The following is a 23295-nucleotide window of genomic DNA, read 5'->3' as shown; positions in this document are numbered from 1 at the left end:
GAAAGATGGGGAAGGAACACTCTCCTGAGGATAAGCATCCCTTGGGTTGGGCAAAACTGGGTTAATTAGGTGAGTCCATTAAAGAAGGGGAAAATACAGGATGTATGAGCTCTGCTGTTGCCCAGTACTGTATTTTGGGGATTTTAAGCCTTTATGATTTTTATCATCCCCTCTTTAGTCTTTCTTTTCTTGTACCCCACAAGAGACCAGGGTGTATGGTTTCCTAAATGCAAATTATGCTTGTCCTACAGGTTCGCAAACCCCACTGCTGTGCCATTGAACCCAGAGAAGGAGTGATCCCTGCTGGGGGTGAGGTGCCTGTGTCTGTCACAGTAACCCTGGATGACACAGGGCCTTTTGCTGCCCCTGTCGAGCTGTTCATTGGGAACAGCCTTTGGACAGCCTTCGGGCTGGTGGCTTTGGGCACTGGCACCACGGTTGTCATAGACAAGCCATTCGCCCCAGAGCTCAACTTGGGATACCAATTCAGGTAGGACATCTCTCCACTCCCACCTCTCCTCCTGTCTCAACAAGGAGCAGTTTTGCTGTAGTCCTTCAGGCAAGGTCTTCTTCAGTGTCCAAAGCCCTGACTCCTTCTCTGAAGGCAGAGATTCCTTTAGAAACACGTGATGGCCAGTTGAGAGTTGTTAGACACCCTCAAAAGCCACTGACAGAGAAACCAGTTGCTAAATTGCCACTGAATTGTCTTTAGTTCTAATACACTGCTGTCCTCACTTGATCAAGTTATGAGTTCATAGGCTCCCCCAGAGCAAAAGGCTCCTGAAATGGCACCCGGATGAGGCAGTCCCTCCCTCCGTGTGGCTGAGGGACCAAGGGAGGGTGGCATTAGACCCTTCCCTTCCAAAACGGCAAGCAGGGGCCCTGGGAACAAAGAGACAGGAGGGTGACAACCTCCACGGGCAAGGCAGGAGCCCACAGAGCAGTTCCAGAGGCAGCTGGAAACTCTCTGGTTTGTGCGGGGTCCACACCGTCGCTGCCGCCTCTTCCTTGTGCTGTTCATGGGCTCTGCTGCTGCCCTGCTCTGCAGGACCTCGCTCAACTGCCAGCAGAGTTGGCAAAGTTCACTTTCAGACAGTTTCTAATGCAAAATGAAGTTTCTACAAATGGCTAGCAGTGCAAAACCAGAGCTACTATGAACAAGAGAGGCTCTGCTCCCCCGCTGTCCTCTCCTGGAGCAGGCAGATGATTTTTACCAGCTGCTGGGTCATCCAGAAACTGCCTCCGAGCCGGCTTTTAGACATGTCTGCAATCATACCCCCACACACAAGGTCCCCAAGTGCAGGATCTCAAAGATTCGCTTACAGTTTCAGGCACAGATTAATACAAAATACAGCAACAGTATGAATCAGCCCAGAACAAATATTTTGGAGGAAAACACCACCTCCTGTTAGCCTCAGCTGGCAAACGTTACATTACCATTATAAACATATTTTCCTTTGCAATAATAACATCAAAAGGGCACCTTATCAGACACTATTTCTGGTCCACATTAAGAGCTGGAAATGTAGACAGTCTCCAAGGAATTAACACCTCAGGTTGCTCACTGGGAGCAATCTGATGACCAGGGAAATAGCAGATTTTGCATCCTGCCTTCTATTCTAGCCTCGTTCCCAGTATTCATCAGTTCAGAGTAACAAACAAGGGCCACCACTTCTATCAGCTCTTCTGGAGTGTGGAATGCTACAGCCCACTAGAGCAGGAGGGCCAGAATGTCTCAGACCTCAGCAGCTCCCAGGATGATTCCCAGAGCCCTGAACGTGCCAGCCTCGTGTTTGGGCTGGAGCCAGTGTCGATGGGCCTGAAGTCAGGCCAGTCTGAAGACTTGGTGCTGCGAGGCTTCTCCCACATCCCACAGGTGAGGTCCCCACCACGGGCTGAGCCTGGGGAGCCATCAGATCCCCTCCCCTGGGCTTGCTCCACAGTCCCTTGGCATTTTCCTGGGGAAATGAGCAGGGGCCTTCACAAAACTGATGTAAGACCACACGTTTCTGTGGCAGCATAGTTGATTTCCTTGCTGGCCACCATCAGACCAGCTAAGGCTTTATTGTGATTGCACAGCTACCAAAACCCAGTGCTGATCCCAAAGCAGGGGTGGAAGGAAATATTGCTCTTTTGGGGCAAGCAGTGTTGCACACTGAGTCAGCAAAGAAGGGCAGAGAAATAAGTTACACTTAGACTAAGAGCCCAAAAAGAAATTGAATTAAATAAGTGCCAAGTGATTTATCTGGGGTAAGCATGGAGTAAAACAAAAGTCATGTGAAGGGAGGGAGCATCTCACAAGTGCCTTTTGTGGTTATTGGGGTGCAGTGATACAGACAATTGAGCACAGAATAGATAAGCTGCATCACTGGAAGAAAAGGGGGCAGTGACCATAACTCTGTGGCAGGAGTAGGGCCTGGGGTGGGTGGTGGGTGCTGAGCCAATGGAGGAGGGCATTTGCTGGATGAAAAGGGGGCAGGAAGAAAAGGGGGCAGTGACCATAACTCTGTGGCAGGAGTAGGGCCTGGGGTGGGTGGTGGGTGCTGACCAATGCAGGGCATTTACTGGATGCCCTGCCACCACCTACTGCTGACAAGAGACTCTAGCATGCAGGAGGTGCACTATTATGTGATGTGTGAAGCTGTCAGTGGGATAACCAGCAGGACAGAGAAGATAATAGAAACAGTCCTCACCTGCAAGTTTATTCACCCCTCTATAGAAGTGTCAGCAAGACAATTCTCTTTCCTTGTGCAGGAGGTGCACTATTATGTGATGTGTGAAGCTGTCAGTGGGATAACCAGCAGGACAGAGAAGATAATAGAAACAGTCCTCACCTGCAAGTTTATTCACCCCTCTATAGAAGTGTCAGCAAGACAATTCTCTTTCCTTGTGAACAAGGTAAGTCTGGCTTGCATCCTGGCATTTAACAGCATGGCTGAGGGGGTTGTGTGCTTGTGTTAAAGCCCCTCTTTACCCTTCCTGAGGCACTTTGTAAAGTGAGTGAAGATGCTTTTAGAGATGAGACTGGTATTTAATTTCCCCAAAGTAAAATTGCAGTTACAGTTGCACTGCCAAGGGGATCATGGCCACTTCCAGAGAAATGCCAATTTCTCTGCTCACTGTAAAGGGAGGTTTTGGAGGATGCTCCAAGGCATGGTGATGTCTGTACACTGATGCTGTAGGGATGCTGGGAAAAATGGAGATTCCTGTGAAGTCCTCAGGCTGACAAGGAAAAACTCATCATCTCATGTGTCTCTTTGCCTTCTCTGCTATTGGCGTGGATGCTTTATGGCTTAGTTATATAGTACAGCTCTGTGCATTTCCCTAAGTCTCACCTGCTTCAAAGGACCCCAGACATCCTGCAACTGCAGGGATAACACTGAGGGCAGAGCAGGTGCCCTTTAGTCTCAGGATCCCAGCTCCAGCATGACCTTTCCCTCCCTGAAAGTTGTCTGAAAAAGAGAAGATGTTTCATCCTTTGGTTTCTGTAGTTTCAGGCCACTCCTGTGGTTCCCAGGCTTCCCCGAAGTACAGAATCCCCCTGGAACAGGCAGTTCAGATATAATTTAGGAGCTTTTCAGCTCTCTCTGATTCTACCTGCCACACACACAAACTGATTTATGGCATACTGGGGCACAGCACCTGTTTGGTATCAGCACATGCAGAAGTCGTTTCCCAAAGTCTCTAGTTTCTCTAAACCATGCAGGAAGCCCAGCACAATGCATAGACAGGAAGGAAGAGCCTGGGCTTTTATGAGGCTGCTAGAGCCAGTAAGGCTGTGAGAAATGACTGTATGTGAATGAGGACCATCTAGTGCTGTCCTGCCCAATAGAGAGACAAAACTGGAGACAAATGGTCTGGATTCACTTTCTGCTTTAGATCTTGTTCAGCAGCCACCTCCTCTCAGGAGCCTATTCCCTCATCTGTACTTGGGAGTGTTTCCCTGCCCTCCAGAGAATGCTGTGGTTTCTAAACATAAAAAGTATCTGCTGTAAAGAAAAACCTCCTGGAAGGGTAGAAACAAATAGAAATGGTAAATAGAAATGTATGCACTTTTGGGGCTGAAAAATGTGAGCTGCAGCAGAAGCAGAAGGAGGTCTGTGGCTAGTTGAGGCTGTTTTTCCTTATCTGTTTTTCCTTACCCTGTTTCCATAGAAACCCAGTGATGTCCTGTCACTGCAGTACCAGCTTTTCTCTGTAAAAAACACCTGCCTGCTGCCACTGGACCTTATGCTGGATGTGGAGCAGCCATTCCGGGTCTGTGATGGCAACAAGGAGCCCCTCCCAGATGGCCAGGTGAGCAGCCCTGGGCTCCTCCAGTGGGGTCTGAAGAGGAGGGATGTGGTGGTACCTTTCTGTTGGGAGCTCCTTGAGTCAAGAAGTTTATTCTGTAGCAGCAGCAGTGGGCTGGCCTGAGCTGAATCAGCAAAGCTGCTGAAGGAATCAAAATCTTACCTGAATTGAGAAGATCCATCCTGGCTTTAAGGCACAGGGAGAAGGGAGCAGGCAGCTGGGTCTGGGTGAGCCATGCAGTAAAGGTGTCTCCTGGAAAGCATGCCAGCTCTCCAGCAGCCACCCCTTGTATTGGGGCTGAGCACAGAAATGAGAGCCTGAGGGAACCCTGGACTAGACTGGGGTGCCTGCAGTCAGACCCCTGCTGTGGAGAAATGAACCATGAACTGAGAATCCAATGCTGGGGTCACTTTGATCATTTACTGTTTCATGCTGTCAGACCTTGGGACATTATGCCACAGGTGATTAATTGCTGCTCATGTCCTTGCAGCCTGTGAGAGTGGATGTAAGGGAGACCTGTTATCTCTACATTGCATTTGACCCAGCTTACGAACTGGATTTTAAGAGCTGGAAAATAAAGAAGGTTCTGAAGATAGACATGGTCAGGGGCCATCCTTTTGTGGAGTGCATCACCCTTCAGGGAGAAGTCAACTTCCCAAATCTCCAAATCCAGCCCAGCACCCTAAAGTTTGGCTGCATCAAGGCAGACACTGAAGTGCGTTCTCTGGAGATGACCAACTGCAGCTCCCTTCCCGTGGAGTACCACTGGACATTCCATTCTGACAGCCAGGTGACCAGGTTGAGGTATGTGCACCTTTGCCCTCTCCTTGAAGCTCTTCTTGCTGGTGTCCTGTTTATACTTGGCAAAGAACAAAGCTCTTTGCCTGGGATCTGACAAATAACACTGAGCAGCTGTGCTCAGGCTGGATGCTCAGGGAATAGGTTTTCCACCACTTTGGTGCTGCATAGCCCCCACTGTGGTTTCCCCTGGGAAGGAAAGCTGGGGTGAAAGCTGCTTTCTCAGACCTCTGTGGCCTGAGGCAATGTCCACCTTGATGAAGGGCTCCTAGTCCCAGCTCCCACAGTGCTGCTGGAGGCCCTTCTGGCCCCTCTGCTTTGGGATGGGTTCTCTCTGCAGGAGCTGCTCTCTGCTCCTTGCCTTCCTCCCTTGCGTTGTGCTGGAGGATGCCCAGAAAGTCCCAAGACCAGAGAAAGAGCCATTTAGCACCAGGGCTGCTGCTGAACGTCCTGTTACCTTCCCTTTCCTTCTTTGCTGAGACAACTCCTTTAGTGCCAGGACGATTTCTTTCCCAGGGGTCAGCTTTCAGTGGACACCTTGGAGTCCTCACTCCCTTTTTCTGTGACACTTGTTACTCATTTTGACTTTTCCACCCTGCAACATGTCCCTTATGGGTTCTGAATTGCTTGACAGCAGGACTTGTTCATTACATCATCTCCTATCCCTGCCTCCCAGAGTTTCTACCTTAGAGTGAAAAATGTCATTGTCTAGGCACCATGGTCCTGGGAAGTTGCCTCAAACCATTCCTTCAACTAAAGACCGTGGAGTAGATGATTAGGGATCTCTTGGGGATTGTGATGAGAGAGCCAGAAAAGAAACCCAGCCTTAGATAACCATCTACAAAGCAAAAGACAGTGATTCTTTGGGGAGCAGGTCATTCCAGGCCCTGAATGCCTGTCTGGGAATGGAGCATCCAGGTGGTGTTTGACTGTGGGGAGCACTTGCAGCTCAGCAGGGTGACAGGCAGGCATGGCTTGACTGTGTCCCTCACATGGCATTAGAAACACAAGCAGAGTTACCCTGAGCACCTGGTTCAATTTAAAATGGGGAATGTGACCTGAGTCACCTGGGAGGGTTGGAAAATGTCACCCAACCTCCCAACAGTGTCAGGGAAACATTTCTGATAAATCCCTGGTGGAGCTGCAGAGTTTCTGGTGTTGGGCACTGGGGGGCTGTGCTAGCTGGGCACTGGCTGGGTCTGCCCCTCGGTGCCTCAAATCTCACCTTTTTGCTTGCCTTCTCTGTCTTTTCCTCTCCCACTGTGCTTTTTGCATCCCCTCAAGGTATTAATCCCTATCCTCTGTAGTTCCTCAATGTAAGCAGTTGCAGCTGCTGCAGCACCTCAGTGTCATCCCAGGGCTGTCTTTAGAACAGAGCTGCTCCAGCCTGGATTGGGAAGGGCTGGATCAAACCATTTTTCAGTTCAACGTGCCAGCACCCAGCCAGGGGCTGCATCCTGACCAGGAGCTGCTCGTGCAGGTGTCCCTCCCTCCCACTGCAGGTCCCTGTTCATAGTTCTCTTATTTTCCAGATATGAGCTTTACCCACCTAAATTCAAACCCCAGCCACCAAAGGGGAAGATAACCTATATGAATTGCATGTCAACTCGATTGAGACACTTCATGATGAGAAAGGAGGAGGCAGACAAAAACCTGAGAAACATGCACGATTTTACCCAATGTTTTAGAGGAAAGGTAGATATTTTTGTACATCTACTGCTTGTGTTGCCTCCCCAGCCTGCCAGCAGCAAGTCATGCTCGTGCTGATGTCCCTTTCTGCTGCCCTGCTGTCCTGTGCCCTGGCAGTGGGCTGGGCAGCAGGGCCAGTGGCTGGGCATGGGGTGAGTGGGAGGGAGAAATAGGAGAGTTTTCCTTGGAGAAGCTCACTCAGATCCTACAGCCCTGTGTTGAGTGTGGGATTTTTTGCCTTGTTTGCTTCCCAATGTAAGATGAGGCTTTTATCTGCATCATCATGGAAAGACTCCAGCTTCCTTCCCAGAGCAGGCTGGGATGAGTCCTGATCTCCATGGAGCCTCTTCCCAAGCCAGCCAGACTGCCTGTGTGCAGGGCTCTGCTTTCACCCCAGAGCTGCTATTGCACTGCTGGCCCTGAAGCTCTCTTACAAGCACAGACTTTGCAAAGTGGCTGTCTTCCCCCTAGCACAGAAAATGGTTTGTTTTTCAGGAGCCACCACAAATTCCTGAAACCCCTCGCCTCCAAGTGGGGTTTGAGGGAATCCGGTGCTCCATGGACGTCCCATACGTTCGCCTCAAAGCGGAGGAGGTAAGAGGGAATCTCTCACTTGCACATTGTCAGTGTGGCAAGCAGGGCTGGAGCTCCCAGTGCCACTGGTGGCCCTCAGCATTGGCCACAGAGGGGCCTCCCATCCCTCCAGGCCCATCACAAAGTGCTGCTGAAGCAACTGGTAGTTGGAGAGGCCGTGCAGGACACATTGTAGGGCTGCCCAAGGACACTGTGCAGCACCTATGGAGGGCACTGCTCCCCCTGGAACTCCTCAGGTGGTCCACAGGAAATATTTGCAGGAGCTTTTGCTGTAGCACCTTGAGAAAGCAGCATATAAATCAGAGAGAGGGGAAGAGCCTCAGGAGTCAGATGAGCTGGGCTGGAGTCCTTCACTCAGCTCCAAGAGCTCTCACTCTGAGTCTCCTCCTTTTCTAAAAGCAGTAAGAAATGCTTTTTAAAGGCAAGTTGTCCCAGTTCACTTTAATGTAATGTATTAATTATTGCATTTACCCATGAGTATGGAAGAGGATTTTCCCCATGGTCCTTTCACTGGTCAGTGGCATGGATGCAGGATGAGATTAGGGTGATTCTGGCAGTTTTTGGGGAATAGGCCCCTCCAGGTACAGCTGCACTTTGCTCCAAGATGCTCTTCTGCATCCATTTCTATGCTCAACACCTCAATCTCTCCTGTCTTCCACCAGGCTTTCAGCATCGTGCCACTGTCAGGTGTGCTGCAGCCAGGAGAGATCCAGCAGGTCTCCTTCACATTCTCTGGCCACCTCAACACCATCTCTGATGTCACGGCACTGTGCCACGTGAAGGGAGGCCCCACCTACGAGGTGGTGGTGACCGGGGAGATCTCCCGTGTCAGCTACTCCCTGAGCCCCCGGGAGATCAACTGTGGCTTACAGGTAGCACACACATCCCCTGGCACAGCTCCTTGCCTTGGCACCATGGCCAGCAGCTTCCTGCCCACCTCGCTCCAGGGCTCCCTTCCCTTCCCAGCCCCTTTGTTGGCTCTGGGGCTTGGAAGTACAACCTTTGAGGGACACATCTGGCATCCAAGCTGGTTTAAAATGGCCATCTCCAACCCTCTCCGCAATGCTGGGAACGCCTCTTTTTTCAGGGTACCTGACACTGCCTCCTGGGGCAGGCAGGGTCCCAGTGGGGCTGCTCTGAGGGATGTGTCCCTGAGACATCCCTCTGCTGATCCACTCCTAAAGCCTGACCTCCAAGGAGATGCTCTTGTCTAAAGCTCTTGCTTAATCCACACAATAATCCAGGGAAGAAGTTGGGCTTCCTGTCACTACAGTTGGAGAGACTGTCCCAGCATAATCCCCACTTCACTCTTTTCCAGTTGAAAGCCCACAGATGTTTCCAGCTGCTGGCCCTGTCTGTGTTGCCCTGGGTGACTCCCTTGTTGCATGCGTGTTGTTTGCCAATACTTGCATGCAGGTGCCTTTTCTTCTGGAATGCCTCAGTGCTGTCTCTGTTTCTCCTGGCTGTTGGTGACCCCTCAGAGTGCAGAGGGCCTGGGTCCCCTGCTTCATTTATTGCTGGCCCTCACATGGTTGTTACCACACCTCTGTGTGCTGCCAGAGCTCCCTGGTCCTGTGCAGGTGCCCTGTGGCTGGGGCTTCCCCAGGTTCCCAAGTGCCCTTATCTCCTCCCTGGTGCCTGCTCCCATGATGTGTCTGCTTTCAACCCCAGGAGAGAGGAAGGAGATTCCCAGCAGCAGCCCTGGGTCTGTAACTTCCCTCTCCTGTGCCTTCTCTCCAGATGTTTAATGAAGTTTATCACAGCAAGGTCACCCTGGCAAACTGTGGAAAGATTGAATTCAGCTGGGTGCTAAACCCTAGCCCTGAAGACAAGCATCTGCCTGGTGTGTTTCTGGTCAACCCCACCACTGTAAGTAGCACAAGTGACTGACCCCAGCCCTGTGTCAGGTGGCCCAGGAGAGTGTTAAAGGGAAAAAATGGGGGGACGGGGAAGGGGGACAAAAGTCAGAGGGGAAAACCCCAAATCCAGCCATGAGAGAGACAGGGCTGTAAGCCATTTCTGCTGGGGCCAGAGAAGATCAGACAAGTCTCTCCTGACAGACTCATCCACGGCCTTGGCTGGTGGGTGGCTCTGCTGTCACAGGGCAGACGCCGGCGGGTGGCACAGGTGTGTGGGTCACTGTCTGTCCTGCTGTCAGGGGAGCAGAGGAGAATTCTTTTTGATAGATTTCTCGGATGAAAATAAGGCACAAACACAGCAAGTATTGTATCTGAAAACTGTTTATTGATAAAGAGAGGACACGGTCCCGACCAGAGCAGGGATAGAAAAGAGAGCAGAGAGAGAAAATGAGAAACAGAGAGAGCAACAGAGGACAGGGACAGAGCGTCACCGCTAGAGCCCTGGGGCGCTCTGTCGGGTCCTGCTCTGCACATGGAGCATGTGCAGTTGTCCTAGTCCTGCTCATTTGTAACTTTTCAACACGGTCAACAGGTTTCCATTCCTTCACTGGTTAAATGTTAATATTGCAACAACTCTTCACCAACATTGGTATCGCAACACAACCTTCTCAATAAAAGAACTCTAAACTTTAGTAAAGCTTTTACAAAAGTCAGCAGTATGAAACACATAGTATTTATTCTAACAATTGTGAAAGCCAATACTGTAATATATTTATCATGAAGGTGATGTGGTCTGATGGTTTCTTCTAGATGAGAACCTGTCTCCTCAGCCTGTCTGTCCCCTGAGCCATTCTTCATCAAACACTCTGATACATTCCCTCCCTCTTCTCCTGTTCCTGCAGGGCTCCATTGCACCTGGTGAGAAGCGAGTGCTGAAATTCTCTTACATGCCAGGATTACCAGGAGCCTTCAGCAGGACTTACCAGCTTAAAGTGGATGACCTGGACCCAGAAAATATCTGCCTGAAAGGAGAAGCATCCTTTCCCATGATCAGTATGAACCTGCCCTGGAACATCAAAGGTGGGCACTGCCTGTCTGCCCCCAGGAAGGGCCCCTCTGGTTTTGTTCCCTACCATATACCCATAGGGCAGCTCATGCTCACCTCCACCGAGCCTAGAGGGTTGCAAGACTGCCAGACCAACTCAAGCCCCCTGGTTGCTTCATGAGTCTTGAGCAGAGGATCCCATGTGGGCTTTGTCCCAGGAAGCAACCTGCAGAGCCTGCCAGCACATCTGGCAGGGTCCTGAAGGATGATGGCTAGAGTGAAAGACTTGGGAAGGAAAGCTGTAAGAGAGGCTGGCAGGGCTTCTGGCAGGGTTGGATGTGTGTGACATTGCAGGCAATGAGATTCAGAGAGCAACAGCAGCATCCACTTTCCATAGATGGCCTGAGGGATTTCTTTCTGGAAGAAACTAGTGTTGGGAGGCAGGGACTTCCCAGCTTAAATGGGACTGGCAGTTTGCTCACACTTCTCTTTGTGGATGCTTTCTTCCTTCAGGAAATGAAAAATATGAGAAGACACTGAAACGGCTCATAAAGCACCGGCAAATATACAGTCAGGGCTATAAATCAGTTGTTCAGACGAACACTGAGAGCCCAAAGACGAAGATCTTGAAGTCTCAGACCCCAACAACTCAGACTGTGAAGATTCAGAATCCAGAGACTCAGGACCCAAAGCCCCACATCCCTCATTCTGGCATTGTAGTAAGAACAGCTGCAGCCCCGTTTGGCACATGCCACCCTCTCCATGTCACCTGAGCCCCTTGCAGCCCACAGCAGCTTCCTGGTTCCCCAATGACACTTGGGACCTCCCTGCCCACTTACAACCTTGTGTCACCTCAGCATTGCCCCTAGGGCTGCCACTCTGGTCATGGTCTCCTCTGGGGCTGCACCAGCTTCCTGGCTACCCCAGGGAGAGATCCTGAAGGCCATGCTCCAGGGATGGAGTTGATGGTGCTTTGAAGGAGATGCAGGTCATTGCTGGGGAGTTCATTGGTCCCAGCCCAAGCCCTGCCAGATTTACAGACCTTAACAGCAGCTGCCTGGTTGTGCCCTGGGCTGTGCTGGCACTGCTCATCTCCAAGAGGCACCAGCTTGGTCCCAGTTCCCTTTCAAGACAGCTTTTGTCCAAGCTGCCTTGGTACTGGCTGGGGGCAGGCAAGTATCTGGAGCTCTGGAAGGTTCCTGGCTTGTCTGCCTGGCCAGATCAGCTTGGCTAACAGTGTCTGGGCAGGCAAAGATGCTGGAATTACTTCCCTGGAGATGAGGTCCTGGCTAAGAGAGCAGGAGGTGTCACAGGCACTGAGCAGCCAGACAGGAGGGCCCCACACCCCCTCCCAGCAAGAGCAGGGTGTGATCCTTTCTCAGGTGCAAGCTGGGCCTTGGCAAGGACTTTTGCTAACCAGCTACTGTCTTCCCTTCCCTCAGTCAGACACTCAGCTGCAGATAAAGATGATGAGGATGCTGATAGAGAAGCCTTTTCTAGAGCTGAAGCAGGTTCTTCCATCCCATCCCCTGAAGGGCCAGGTTCCCTGACAAGGAGCTGTGCCAGAGTCTTGTCAAGTGAGTAGGGACTTCCAGCCCCGTCTCCAGGTGCCCCATGGGGAACACCCAGCCTTGTCCCCTTCTCCTGAGAGCTCCTTGTGTCTGCAGAGCTGGGAATAGCCTGGACTCCAGAAGGGGTCTGGTCCTGGTGGCTGTGACACGCTGCATGTGAGCAGTGGAGTGTCCTCCCTTCCCCAGCCCCACGCTGACCTTTGCACTGCTCAGCCCCCCACAGGTGTGGGGTTCTGTCCCTAGAGCTGGGGGACCCAGTGCAGGCCTTCAAGCCCTTCCAGACAGCACAAATTCTGTCCCTGTTGCCTAGCTCTGAAAGAGACAACTCCCAGCTGATGTCTTGGTTCCAACTAACAGCTGTGCAGCTGTGACACTAAACAAAAGGAGAAGGGAACTGCACATGTCAGCAAACCCTTTAAAAGCCAACATCAGATGGTTTGAATCCCGGTGGGGTGGCAGGGCTTATCTAGGTGACTTGGTCTGTCCCTTTGCACCATCATGATGCAGCACAAGCACGGGAGGCTTCAATTCAGGAAGAAGATGCTCTGCAGAGCAGCTCATGTGATCTGGTTGCAGAGCAATGGAGATTTCCTGTGCAGGCAAACCTTATTCCTAGACCCCAAAGCAATTTCAGGCTCAGGCTGTACACCAGGCTAGGCAGTTCCACTGAGAGCAGTGGAGGCCCACTGGACTCACCTATACTGGCTTTTCATGGCAGACAAGCTGTGGCCAGTGTCCATTTCAAACAATTTTATTTTCAGGTACCATTAGTAGTTGATAAAACCTAGGACCTGCACTCCTCCTGACTTCCCAAAGTCATTGCCAGGTGGTCAGGCCATGGGTTTCATGGGCTTGAGCTGAGTTTTTACAGCAGAGAATAAAGAAATAGCCACTGTATTAGTATCCTCCATCCCCTTGGGCATGTAGCCACGCTTAAGGACTGTGGTTTAAGGTCTGTCTTTACTCTTCCTTGCAGAGTTGAGCTGCTCGAGTATGTCCTGGACATGGGCCCTGTCCTTAAGGGTTACACTGAGACACACACTCTGGAGATCACCAACCCTGGGCAGATCCATGTGTCCTTCCAGATCGATGTATCTGGCCTGCAGAACACAGGTAAGCAGTGCTGGAGACACTTGCTGTGGCCTTGGAGGAGGTGTCTCAGACAGATTAGCTTAAGCCCCTGAACCTGGGGAGGTTCCTGAGCTTTTCCTTCTCAGTGCCCCTGCTGGGAGCTTTCGAGGCAGAACTTTCCTGGCCAGCCATGCCCAGGGACCTGGCCTGCCTGTGACTGCCCTAATGCTCCTGTGCAAAGGCCAATGGGCTCATCACCCTGGTCACCTCTCAGCATCTTCCACCCTTGGCTCCCACGAGCAGCAAGTTTCTTTGGGCACTCTGTGGGCTTGTTTTGCCAGCCAGTGGGATCTGCTGTGCTTTGGAAGTGCTTTGTTTGGAGCTCACACTGTCACAGCACCTGTATTCAGCCTTTATTGAGGAAGCAGCCTGTGGGATCCTCTGGTGGATCAAAAGAGGCCTTGAGGCAAGGCTGCCCTTCCATCACACAGTGGCTCACCGTGTCTGAGGGCTGTTCAGGTGCACTCTTAAGTTTTTGTCCAGGTCACAGCACAGCGTGGGGCTTTTCCCAGACCACTCAGCCAGGACACCTGGAAAGCCTTAACATGCTTATACACATTTTGTGTTTTGTGTGTATCTCAGCTGCTTTGTGTTCATCTGTTCAAGGTTTCAGCGTGGACCGGGACCAGATGAATGGCCTGCCCCCCAGCCACACCTTGGCCATTGACGTGTGCTTTGAGAGTGCCCACAAGCCAAAGGGTGACGTGGAAGTGGTGCTGCCCATAGAGGTACCACAGCTCTTGGCAGCAGGCTGGGCACAGCAGCAGATGTCACCTGCACCCTCTGCTGAATTCTCTGTCCTTCTCCAGGTGACAGAAGGCCCTATGTACAGCATCCGCCTCCGTGCCACTGTGTTGGAACTGTCACTTGACCTCTCCAAGAAAACACTGGAGTTCTCTGACATCCTCATTGGGCAGTGCCAGGTTGAGACCATCCGACTCTACAACCAGTTCCGAGTACCCTGCAAATGGTTCATTACTTCCAACAAGCCTGTTCTGAAGGTAAAGCACAGGCTACTTTGAACATGTAGCTTCTTGGCTGGATTTGCTTTGTGACTCTTGCCCTTCCTGCTCCTGTGGCTGCCTGAGCACTTGGGTCTGTGGTGTGTTTGAGGAAACTTCTGAGGGTCTAGATCAAGGCTGGTTTGCCTCAACCTGTTCCATTAGCTGATGCTTTGCTTTTCTGCCATCTTCACCCATTCCTCCTCTTCCTCTGAGGACAGTAGTTCCCTATCTGACTGCCCTGTCTACAAGGCTTCCCTCCAGCTCTCAGCTTTGGGGCCACACTTGGTTTGGCTGTGGGTGCTCTCAGCACTGTGTCAGTGTCTCAGAGCACATGGAGACCTCACATGATTGGTTTCTGTGCCCAGAAAAATCAGCACCAGCCCTGTGCCTTTGAAGTGACGCCCTCCCAAGGAACCCTTGATCCAGGAAAGTGGCAGAATTTGCAAATCCAGTTTACACCCAAGGAGGAGGTGAGATTGGCAGGTGTCAGCCCAGGAAGCCTGTCAGGGCTTTCTGGAAATGAGGGGCTGGTGCAGAGAGTGTGGTAGGAGCTCTGTCTTCACAGGCAGCTTTCTGCAAGCCCCGTACTCTGCGTGGCTCAGTTCACCCCACAGAGCACTCCTGTGAGATGTGCTTTGAAACGCCCACAGGGAGCTTGCACAGAGAGCCCCAGGGCTCTGAGGCAGCCCCTTGGCACCTGGGGGGATGTGCCCAACTCCCCTCAGCCTCCCCCTTGCCTGGCTGCATTTGCAGCTGCGACACTCAGTGCAGAGCAGCTGCCCACTCACAGAGGATAATCCTGGCATGGCCAGTCTGGGCTCACCCTGCTGCAGGACTGACAGACCAAACAGCCACCACACACCTTCCTGGGCACGGCAGGACAGGCACCGGTAGTGGTGTGCTGCCAGCAGTCCCTGGGGCTCTGGCCTGCCTGCCCATTCCTGTGCAGCTGGGGATTCAGCTCAAAGGATGCAGCATTCCCAAAAGTGGTTTGCCTGTGGCCACTGGATCTCGGAAACTGGCAGTGTGTCCCAGCATGGACACAAGTGCTTCTGTGCCCACACACAGTTCCAGGGATCTTTTAATTGCTCAAGAAATGTAACCATCTTGTGTCTGGCTTTGACCAGAGCCAAACACTAAGCAGAGAAGATGACCCTTCTTCCTTGCCAGCAAGAGCTCATTTGCCTCTCTCCTGGAGCTGGTGTTTGCCTGACGCAGCAGTGCCAGGACTGCGTCTGGACACTGTAACCCCGAGGGCCCTTCCCATGAACATTGCACTCCTGCATCACTAGGTGGAAATGTCTGACAGTCCATTGTACATCCATCTGATACAAGTACCCAGTTACAGTGCACACCAAGATTCATCCCAGTTACTCAGGCCCAGACTGCTACAGATGCTCTAGTCCCTAGCATAAGTAAATATCTGGTTTCCATTGGAGGGACTGATAACACCCTGACCTTGGGGCGAGCATTGTTGTATTTGGGGTCCTGTCACCTGGGACCTCATGGATGAGTTTTCTGCACTTTCCTCTTTTCAGAGGTTTTACGAGCATGAGCTGGAGCTTAACATTCGTGGGAGCAGCAATCGCTTAAAGCTGCACCTCTCAGGACAAGGTCTGGAGCCACGGTTGGAGTTCAGACCCCCAGCACTAAAGATGGGATGGATGCTGGTGGACAGCGATGTGGTAGAGGCCACAGTGGTGGTGAAGAACCCATGCAAGTTCCCCATTGAATTTTATTCCCTGGATTTTGATGAGCAGTACCTTGAGGAGGAGAAGGTGAGAAGGCAGGTCTGGTCCCCATGTACATGCTGCCCAAGCTTCACAGCACTATAGCATTGCCAGGCGTGTGCCAGGGAGATGGAGGCAATGCCCAGGCAAAGCCAGCCCTGCTGACATGCTGTGGGAGGACCTAAACTAAGTAGTTTGTGTTGCTGGGACGAAGGGAGGAGACAGAAGAAGGGTTTGTTGAATCTGTGTGATGAAAGGCAAGGAAAGGAATCTTGCATATGGTTTCTCTTCCCTCCACACACAGATCCTGCGGATGGCAGTGGGGTCTGAGTACCAAAAGAGCTTTTTTATGCCTCCACGTGCTGTGGGTGAGACGCTGCCCCCAGAGGTGATGGAAGACCATGAAGCACAGAGGAGGCCAGAGGCTCAACAGGCAGAGCTCAAGGCCATGGCAGAAGCCAAGGCCAGGGATGAGGCTGAGGCCAAGGCAGCATCAGGTCAGAAAAACAGTGAGGGTTTGGTGGTGTCCATTTTGCCTGTGGTCACAGCAGAGACTCCAGCCCATACAGCCTGAACTCTCTGTCACCTTGCTCTCCAGGGAAAGCCCATGCTTTTAGCAGCTGCCTGTTCCCTACCTTGCTGGAGGAACTCTTGCCTGAAGGGCTGTGGCTACACTCTACCAACCCTGAGTGTAGCCAAAGCAAGCTCCCATCTGCCTGCCATAGACTGGGGAAATAATCAGGATATTCCCTTGTGTCCCTTAGCCACGGAGACTAGGACTGGAGGAGTTCCTCAGCCAGTAGGACCAGGTCTAATATCACTGGCTCTTTTATATTTTCACCTTCCTAGCAACAAAAGAACAAGCTCATCTTGCTTTCACCAAGTCTCCTTTCCTGGGATCTGAGGGAGTGGGGAGGATGGTGAGGATCAAAGGTAGGCAGGAGGCTGACTTTTCCCCCTGGTTTTACACTGCAGCATATCACAGGACTGTCCCATTCTGTCCTGAGTCCATGGTGAAAGGGACTGGGAATCCTGTCTCTCGGGCTGTCATGCGCCACCTGGGCATTGCCCCATCTTCAGGGAGGCGTGAAGCGCAGCAGCACCAAGGGATTGTTGTCATCATCCATGGGCCACCCCGGGCAGGTACGTGAGCTGCAGCCCAGGGCTGCAGGGAGAGGGGCAAGCAGGAGGAACACATCCTGGTGGACCATGGTGCTTAAGGCAAAGTCCTCAGCTGAACAGGAGGTGGAGATGATCCTCCTGGCTCTAGAATTCAGAACTCGTACCCACACTGCAGCTGCCTCTCCCATGGCCTCCCCTGGAGGGACACTTGCTTTCCCACTGTCCTTTTACTTTGAAATCTTGTTGGAGGTTTTTCCAGGGCCTGTCCCTGTAGTGCCTCCTGTGCCAGCGTCACCAAGCAGTCCTCCTGTCTCTCTCAGGAAAGACAGAGGTAGCAGCAGGCCTGTGTCAGTATTACGACGCTGCTTACGTGTCCATTGACACCGTGGTGAAAGAGGCCATGGCCAACGACCAGAGCCCAGCGGGGCTCCGTGCCCGGGAGCTCTGCACCCAGGCTGCTGTGGAGCTGGAGGGCAAAGAGGAAGATGATGCTGGTAAGGAGAAATGCTGGTAAGGACCCAGAGCCAGTGCTTGAGAAACCCACTACAACTGTCCATTTCTGCTTACTCAGAGCAGCAGTTTTTCAGTCCTTGGGTCTCTTAGGGAACATGGGTGACGTGCATCACTGGCTTGCCAAAAACAAAATGAAATCAATTTTGAGGGTTCAGTCAGAGGTTCTTTTATAGCCCCCTTTGCTGCCATTCTTGGCACATGTTCGTTTTTCTAGGGGTACCACCTGCCCAGGATGTTTCATTAAAGTCTCCAGTCTCACATGGAGAACAGCCCAATGAGCTGTGTAACCTGACAGTGGGCATAGGTAAATCTCTGGAGATGAAACTTCCTGGGCAGTTGGTACCCTGAGCTCTGCAGGGTGAGGCCAGACCTGGCTCGGTGCAGGGGGAAGTTTTGCATTGCTCACTTTTGAGCCTGGCTGGGTTGGGAGCTGGTGGAAGGAAGAACAGTCTGGGTCCCAGCTGGGCTTTTCCCACAAGGAGGATTCACCTTCAGTGGAGATGGGTGATCCATGTGGGACATGGCTGCAGGTCTCCGCATGGGAATGCAGGACAGGTGCAGTGTATGGAAACAATGTTCCTGGAGGACAAATCTTTGGCTTGATCTGCAGGGGAACTGCAGTGTGAGCAGCATCACCTGCATGCACAGTTGTTAGGAGGGACATAGTGCTGGCTTTAAAATCAAGTATGGGATGGTGTGCTTTACCATGCTGGTAAGAGAAACAGGGAAGGAGCTGCTTCTGGGAAACAGTGCTCCCAGTGCCCAGCAGACTGGGGAAGAAGTGCCATGTTCCTTCCCAAAGCTGTGCCCATTGCAGTGAAAGGTGCCTGCTTGCTTTACAAAGCCCCCCTGCATCCCCTGTCCCCTGTGCAGGTAAAAAGTCTCAGACCAAGAATAAGCAAGCCTCTGGGGAAAAAATCGACAAGAACGTCAAAGACAAGACCCCTCCAGCACAAAAGAAGAAGGAGACAGACAGCAAACTCGACAAAAAGGACACCAAGGTAAACATGATCTGCTCTGGTTGATGCCTGGGACCTTTGCATTGTCTTTGAGATGAGCAGGGGCTGCTTACAGTGGAGGCTCTGTGCCAGCCAAGGCCTGGTATGTGGGTCCCCAGTGCCATGACTTGGGCTGGGAATGTGCTCTGGCAGACAGCTCCACTGGTTCTCAGTGGTTTGCTGGCAAAGTGCAGTCCTGGCTAGTGTGGCTGCAGGCAGTGAGCAACGTGCTGGGAGGCTGCACCAAGGGCTTGCAAGATTGGGTGTCTGCTGGCCAAGAGATGGGCCCTCCAGGACCTTCCCCTGGAGCCCCCAGCCTGCACTGCAGGGTTGTTCTAGTCTCCACTAGTGAGGAACCCCAGCTCCAAGCCCAGCAGTGGTTGTTCAGGGCTTTCCGCCGTTGGTTTCTTTCCCTTACAATGGTTCCCATTGCAGTTCACAGTTTCCACTGCTCCTGCGCCCCAGCAGCTGAACATCATCAGCAGTCGTGGGGAAAAGCTGAACTGCTTGAGCTGTGTGCTGCCCGAGGAGCTGCTGGTGGACATCCTCAGTGAGAGGCTGAAGGTGTGTGGGGTGGGGGAAAAGGAGACATTCCTGCTCTGGAGAGACAGGCACTGAGGTACAACTCAGAGAGGAGGAGGAGGAGGTCTGTACATGCTGCTGGAGGATCCTGGACTGTGTGCAGGGAAGCCTGGGGGAAGCTGTAGCTGCCCTTGGTTGCAGAGCCTAAGGACAGATCCCAGCTGTGCTTAGCTACTGCACTTGGAACAAGGATAGCTGGTGCCCTGGGACATCTGGGTTTACTGTCCACCTGCAAGCTTCTGCATGCAATGGCTGATTTCCTCTTCCCTTTATTCACAGAGTAAAGACTGCTCCAAGGGAGTGATCTTTGATGGCTTGGAGAGCCTCTTTGCAAGCAGCCTGGAATCTTCTCTGCTCTGTGTACTCAGAGCTATCAAGAACCGTCACCATATTTTCATGGTGAACCTGCATCAGGATTATGCTTCTTGGAAAGCCAGGGATGAAGCTGAAAGAAAGAGGAAGGAAGCTGAAAGCGAGAAGGAAGGTGAGATATCTCCATCCCTCTCAAATCTCTTCTCTCAAGCCCTCAACCTTATCTCTGTGTATCTGGGCTTGCAGCAGAGCTTGTAAGAAAGGTTTTTATTAATCTTTCCATCTTCTGCCTCAGTGTAACCAGCACTCATCTCAGAGTTGCAGGAGATCTGAGGTTTTAGGACTCCCCTAAATCTCTAACATTAAAGCTTGGGCACAAGTGCCAGCTGCTGTAGCTCAGAGACAAACAACTGTCCTCAGCCTTGGTGCACTTAAGCCATGCAAAGCACAGGACCTCACTGCCAAGCCTTATTTGGGGGATTGAATTCTGGAGCAGAGATATGAGCTCCCCAGTATCTCCTGGGATGATAGGCTGGGTCAGAAAAAGCTGTGAATCCTTCTTGCAGCTGACCCAGATCACCCAGCTCTGCTTGCAGTCACTCATGGTTTCTCCTCTGGTTTGTGCTTAAGATCTGCTATTGGAAAAAGCTCTGCAGAGGAAAGCAGAACGTCTCTGGCAAATAGATGAGGAGGAGTATGATGCCCTCCCTAAGGAGAAGAAAGCAGAAGTGGATAAAATAATCCTGGAAAGGAAGCACATATGGAGGAAGAAGTGAGTAAGCCTTCCATGGGTTACTGCTCTTCCATGGGTTATTGTCCCTGGAGGGCTTCCCTGCCCCAAGGACTCTGAGCTCAGAGGTGCTGGATAGCAAAGGCCAAAAACAACACAGGGATGGGCACCCTGAGCTCCCTGGCTCCCAAGAGAGGAAGGACTTTCTGCTGTTGAGACAGAACATCTTCTTTATTTTAGTGGTGAGCCCTCCTGGCTTAAATGCTGCCTGCAGGGAGCTGGGCTCTGGGCTTGCCTTGGCATTGCCTCTAGAGGTGCTGAGTGCACCTGGTCCATGGTGTTGAGTCATACCTGCTTCATCATCTCCCTTCACCAAAACAGTGGGATTGTGGTATGGGCAGGTGTGGGGCACAGAGCAAACCTTGCTTCGGGTCCTGGTCCTGCCACAGCATTGCAAGTCCTTGCAATGCTGATCTGCCAGGGTTCTCCTTATGGTGGGACAGCGCCCATGAAAGCTCCTGTCCTTTAGGCTCCCCTTCAGCGGCAGCAGTTGGCAAGCACAGGAGAAGCTCTGCTCCAGCAAGGCAGCCCAGCTCAGGACACATAGGCAAAGTGTGGGGCTGGGAGTAGAAGGGGGCTGAATGAGCTGAGTGAGAATTGTAGGAGAGAGAACCAAATGTTAGCAATCTGTGATCTGCTTTAAACTGGGAAATCAGGAGACAAAGGGCATTTTCAGGCATCAGCACAGAGAGCTGGTGGATCAGCCTTTGGCAGTGGGCTGGGGGTGTCTGGGTGTGCCTTAAGAGGGAAGTTGCACAGTCAAGACATCATGATGGCAAGGCTCAGGTTTGGCAGGTCCTGGAGGTCCCCTTCCACCAATCCCTCACTTGGGATGTTCCCAACCTCTGTGAGTTGAGGAAAATACACAGAAATGGCCTCAGGGTCAAGGAATGAAGTGCAGGGCCAGTCAGGACTAGTGAGCCCAAGTTTCTGGAGGTGACTCTCAGCCATGTTTTCTATTTTGTTTGCTGAAGGAAACTGAAGCAGCTGGCTCAAAAGGTTGAGGAGGAGGCAAAAGCCTTAGAAGAGGAAGAGAGGAGGAAGGAGAAGAGAGGCAGAAGGAGGAAGAGAAAAAGAAGAAGGAAAAGAAGGGTGCCTCTGTGGGGAAGCAACCTACAAAACCAGAGAAGGGGGAAACCAAACCCCCAGAGAAACAAACTATGCCTCCAGAGAAGGAAACCAAGGCCCCAGAAAAGAAGGAAACTAAAATCCTGGAGAAGGAAACCAAACCCTCAGAGGAGAAGGAAACCAAAGCCCCAGAGAAGGAGGAAACCAAAATCCTAGAGATTAAGAGAACTAAAATCCCAGAGAAGTGGAAATACAAAGCCCCTAAGATGTGCAAAATCATAATCCCAGAGAAGGAGGAACGCAAAGCTCCAAAGAAGGGGAAAACCAAACCCCCAAAGAAGGGGGGAACCATAATCCAAGAGGACCCAACTGAGATGGAGAATCTAATCCTGAGATTTCAGATCTATGAGTCATCGCAGCAGAACGTTGCACAGGTTTTCTCCTACTGGGACAGGGTTCAGGGTACTCTCCAGTTACCTGGGATCCAAAAGGGAAAATCTTCAGCTGAAAGCAGAGGTCAGAAGACAAGTAAGCCTCAGGAGAAGGTGGAGAAGAAGCCTGAACAAAAAAGTGGAGACCAAAGAAGTCTTCAGTCATTTCAGCTGGAGATGCAAAGTGAAGCTGCAGAAGGGGCAGTCAGAGATGAGCACGTTGGGGTGCCGTGCTTGGACATCCAGGTCTCAGATCCAAAGGCCATGATCGGGGAGATCCTGAGGGATGGGAAGCTGCCAACAGAAGATGAGGTAACACCCTGCAAGGCTCAAGTCTTGAGCTTGCTGTGGTCATGGGCCCTGGAGCATTGTGTCCCTCAGGGTGATAATGGCACAGAGCCTTGTCCAGGTCCCTGATGGTTTTCCACAATGGCCCTATCATCTGTGTGGATGGGGAGGTTATCACCATCCCTCAGATGGGCAGGAAGTGGGAGTGCTCTGTGTACAAGAATCCCATCTGCTCAGAGTTTCCCAGCCTGGAAATCATAAACCATTCAGGACAGAGCAGCTCACAGTCATTGTTTTCTTCAGCTGAGTCACTTGGGAGAGGTTTCTCTCCCGGTCCTGCTTGTAGCTCTTGTGTCTGCTCTGGAGCCTGCTCACCCCACTGGGCATAACAAAGCACTTGTACTTCATATAAATCAAAAACCCCATTGCCCAAAGCTCAGTGCCTTTAAAGAAGGAGTTGTGAGGATGAAGGTGACAGAAGTACAAAGAGGATTTTCTCTTCTGTTTTAGCTGCTGAAACATCTGGGACTGCATCCTGACGGCCCTGCCCTTCCCCCTGCTGCTGTGCTCTCCGTAGTCGAGTACCCGGAGGAGCGGCTGGGCTCTGCAGAGCGTGTGGAGCCCTTCACCATTGTGGCACCTGAAGGTGCTGCTATGGAAGATGATCTGGTGGGTGCTCCAGTGGTGCCAGCACTGAAGGTGCCAGGGCAGGGACCAGGCTAGACAGGGACAGGAGGGACGGGTTGGATGGAAAGGGAGCATTGTGGACAGGTAATGAAGATTTGATGGGGCCCCATGTCTGCAGGTCTCCTTTCTCTAAGGGATGGGACAAAAGAGACAGTTCTGCTGGAGACAGAGCAGTTCTGTAAGACAAGAGGGGAAAAAACACTTAAAACCATGAAGTTCCTTTGAGGAGAGGGTCCTGAGTGAGAAGGGGTGTCCTAGGCAAAACAAACACCAATAAGAAAGACCAAGTCCATGGGCAGGTGGACTTACTTATTTTTTCTCTCCTCCATTGCTGAACAAACCCCCATTTTGCTTTCCAGGATGGGGATGTCTCAGGGCTCACCTCTCCCTCCCTTTTCTCTCTCCCCTTAGGCCAAGGCCCCAGATACAAAGGGCAGTTCTGCCAAGGGCCATCCAAAGGCAGCTAAAGCAACCAGCAGAGACAGCTCTGCAGAGAAGCAGATCTCCACATGGAGAACAGAAAGTCCCCGGGATTCCACTGCAACAAGATCCAAAAGTACAGTGGGAAGTGCCTCAGTCCCCACAGAATTCCTCAGGTGAGCTGCACGGGAGGAAGTGATGCCTTTGCTTCTTGGTCCTCTTGCCAAACAAAGTCCATTGTCCCCAGTTCCACAGCAACCATGGGGAGTGCCAGTGCCTCCATGGGATGGTGAGCGCACCCTCCTTGTTTCGTTTGCTCCTCAGCAATGTCTGAAAGCTCCTCTTTAATTGCCAGGCTGAAACGATACCG

At 51.9% G+C, this 23295-nt stretch overlaps 1 protein-coding gene across 1 annotated transcript in view; it reads left to right on the top strand.

Moving 5' to 3' along the window:
- LOC103821197 (HYDIN axonemal central pair apparatus protein) overlaps positions 1-23295 on the top strand; it is a 163901-nt gene that overhangs the window by 139350 nt on the left and 1256 nt on the right. Inside the window, exons 28-46 of the mRNA XM_050979080.1 lie at positions 10792-10997; positions 11721-11785; positions 12826-12962; positions 13587-13708; positions 13790-13986; positions 14292-14454; positions 15523-15762; positions 16019-16211; positions 16690-16857; positions 17157-17330; positions 17564-17653; positions 18223-18350; positions 18783-18913; positions 19211-19413; positions 19890-20013; positions 21006-21087; positions 21207-21852; positions 22396-22487; positions 22917-23101. Coding sequence (XP_050835037.1) covers positions 10792-10997; positions 11721-11785; positions 12826-12962; positions 13587-13708; positions 13790-13986; positions 14292-14454; positions 15523-15762; positions 16019-16211; positions 16690-16857; positions 17157-17330; positions 17564-17653; positions 18223-18350; positions 18783-18913; positions 19211-19413; positions 19890-20013; positions 21006-21087; positions 21207-21852; positions 22396-22487; positions 22917-23101 — 3346 coding nt within the window. The remainder of the gene's footprint in view (positions 1-10791; positions 10998-11720; positions 11786-12825; positions 12963-13586; positions 13709-13789; positions 13987-14291; positions 14455-15522; positions 15763-16018; positions 16212-16689; positions 16858-17156; positions 17331-17563; positions 17654-18222; positions 18351-18782; positions 18914-19210; positions 19414-19889; positions 20014-21005; positions 21088-21206; positions 21853-22395; positions 22488-22916; positions 23102-23295) is intronic.

Source organism: Serinus canaria, chromosome 11 (genome assembly GCF_022539315.1).
Source record: "Serinus canaria isolate serCan28SL12 chromosome 11, serCan2020, whole genome shotgun sequence".
Lineage (NCBI taxonomy): Eukaryota > Metazoa > Chordata > Aves > Passeriformes > Fringillidae > Serinus > Serinus canaria.
The sequence above is the reverse complement of the archived record's forward strand: the minus strand, read 5'-3'. Positions and strand labels throughout refer to the sequence as shown.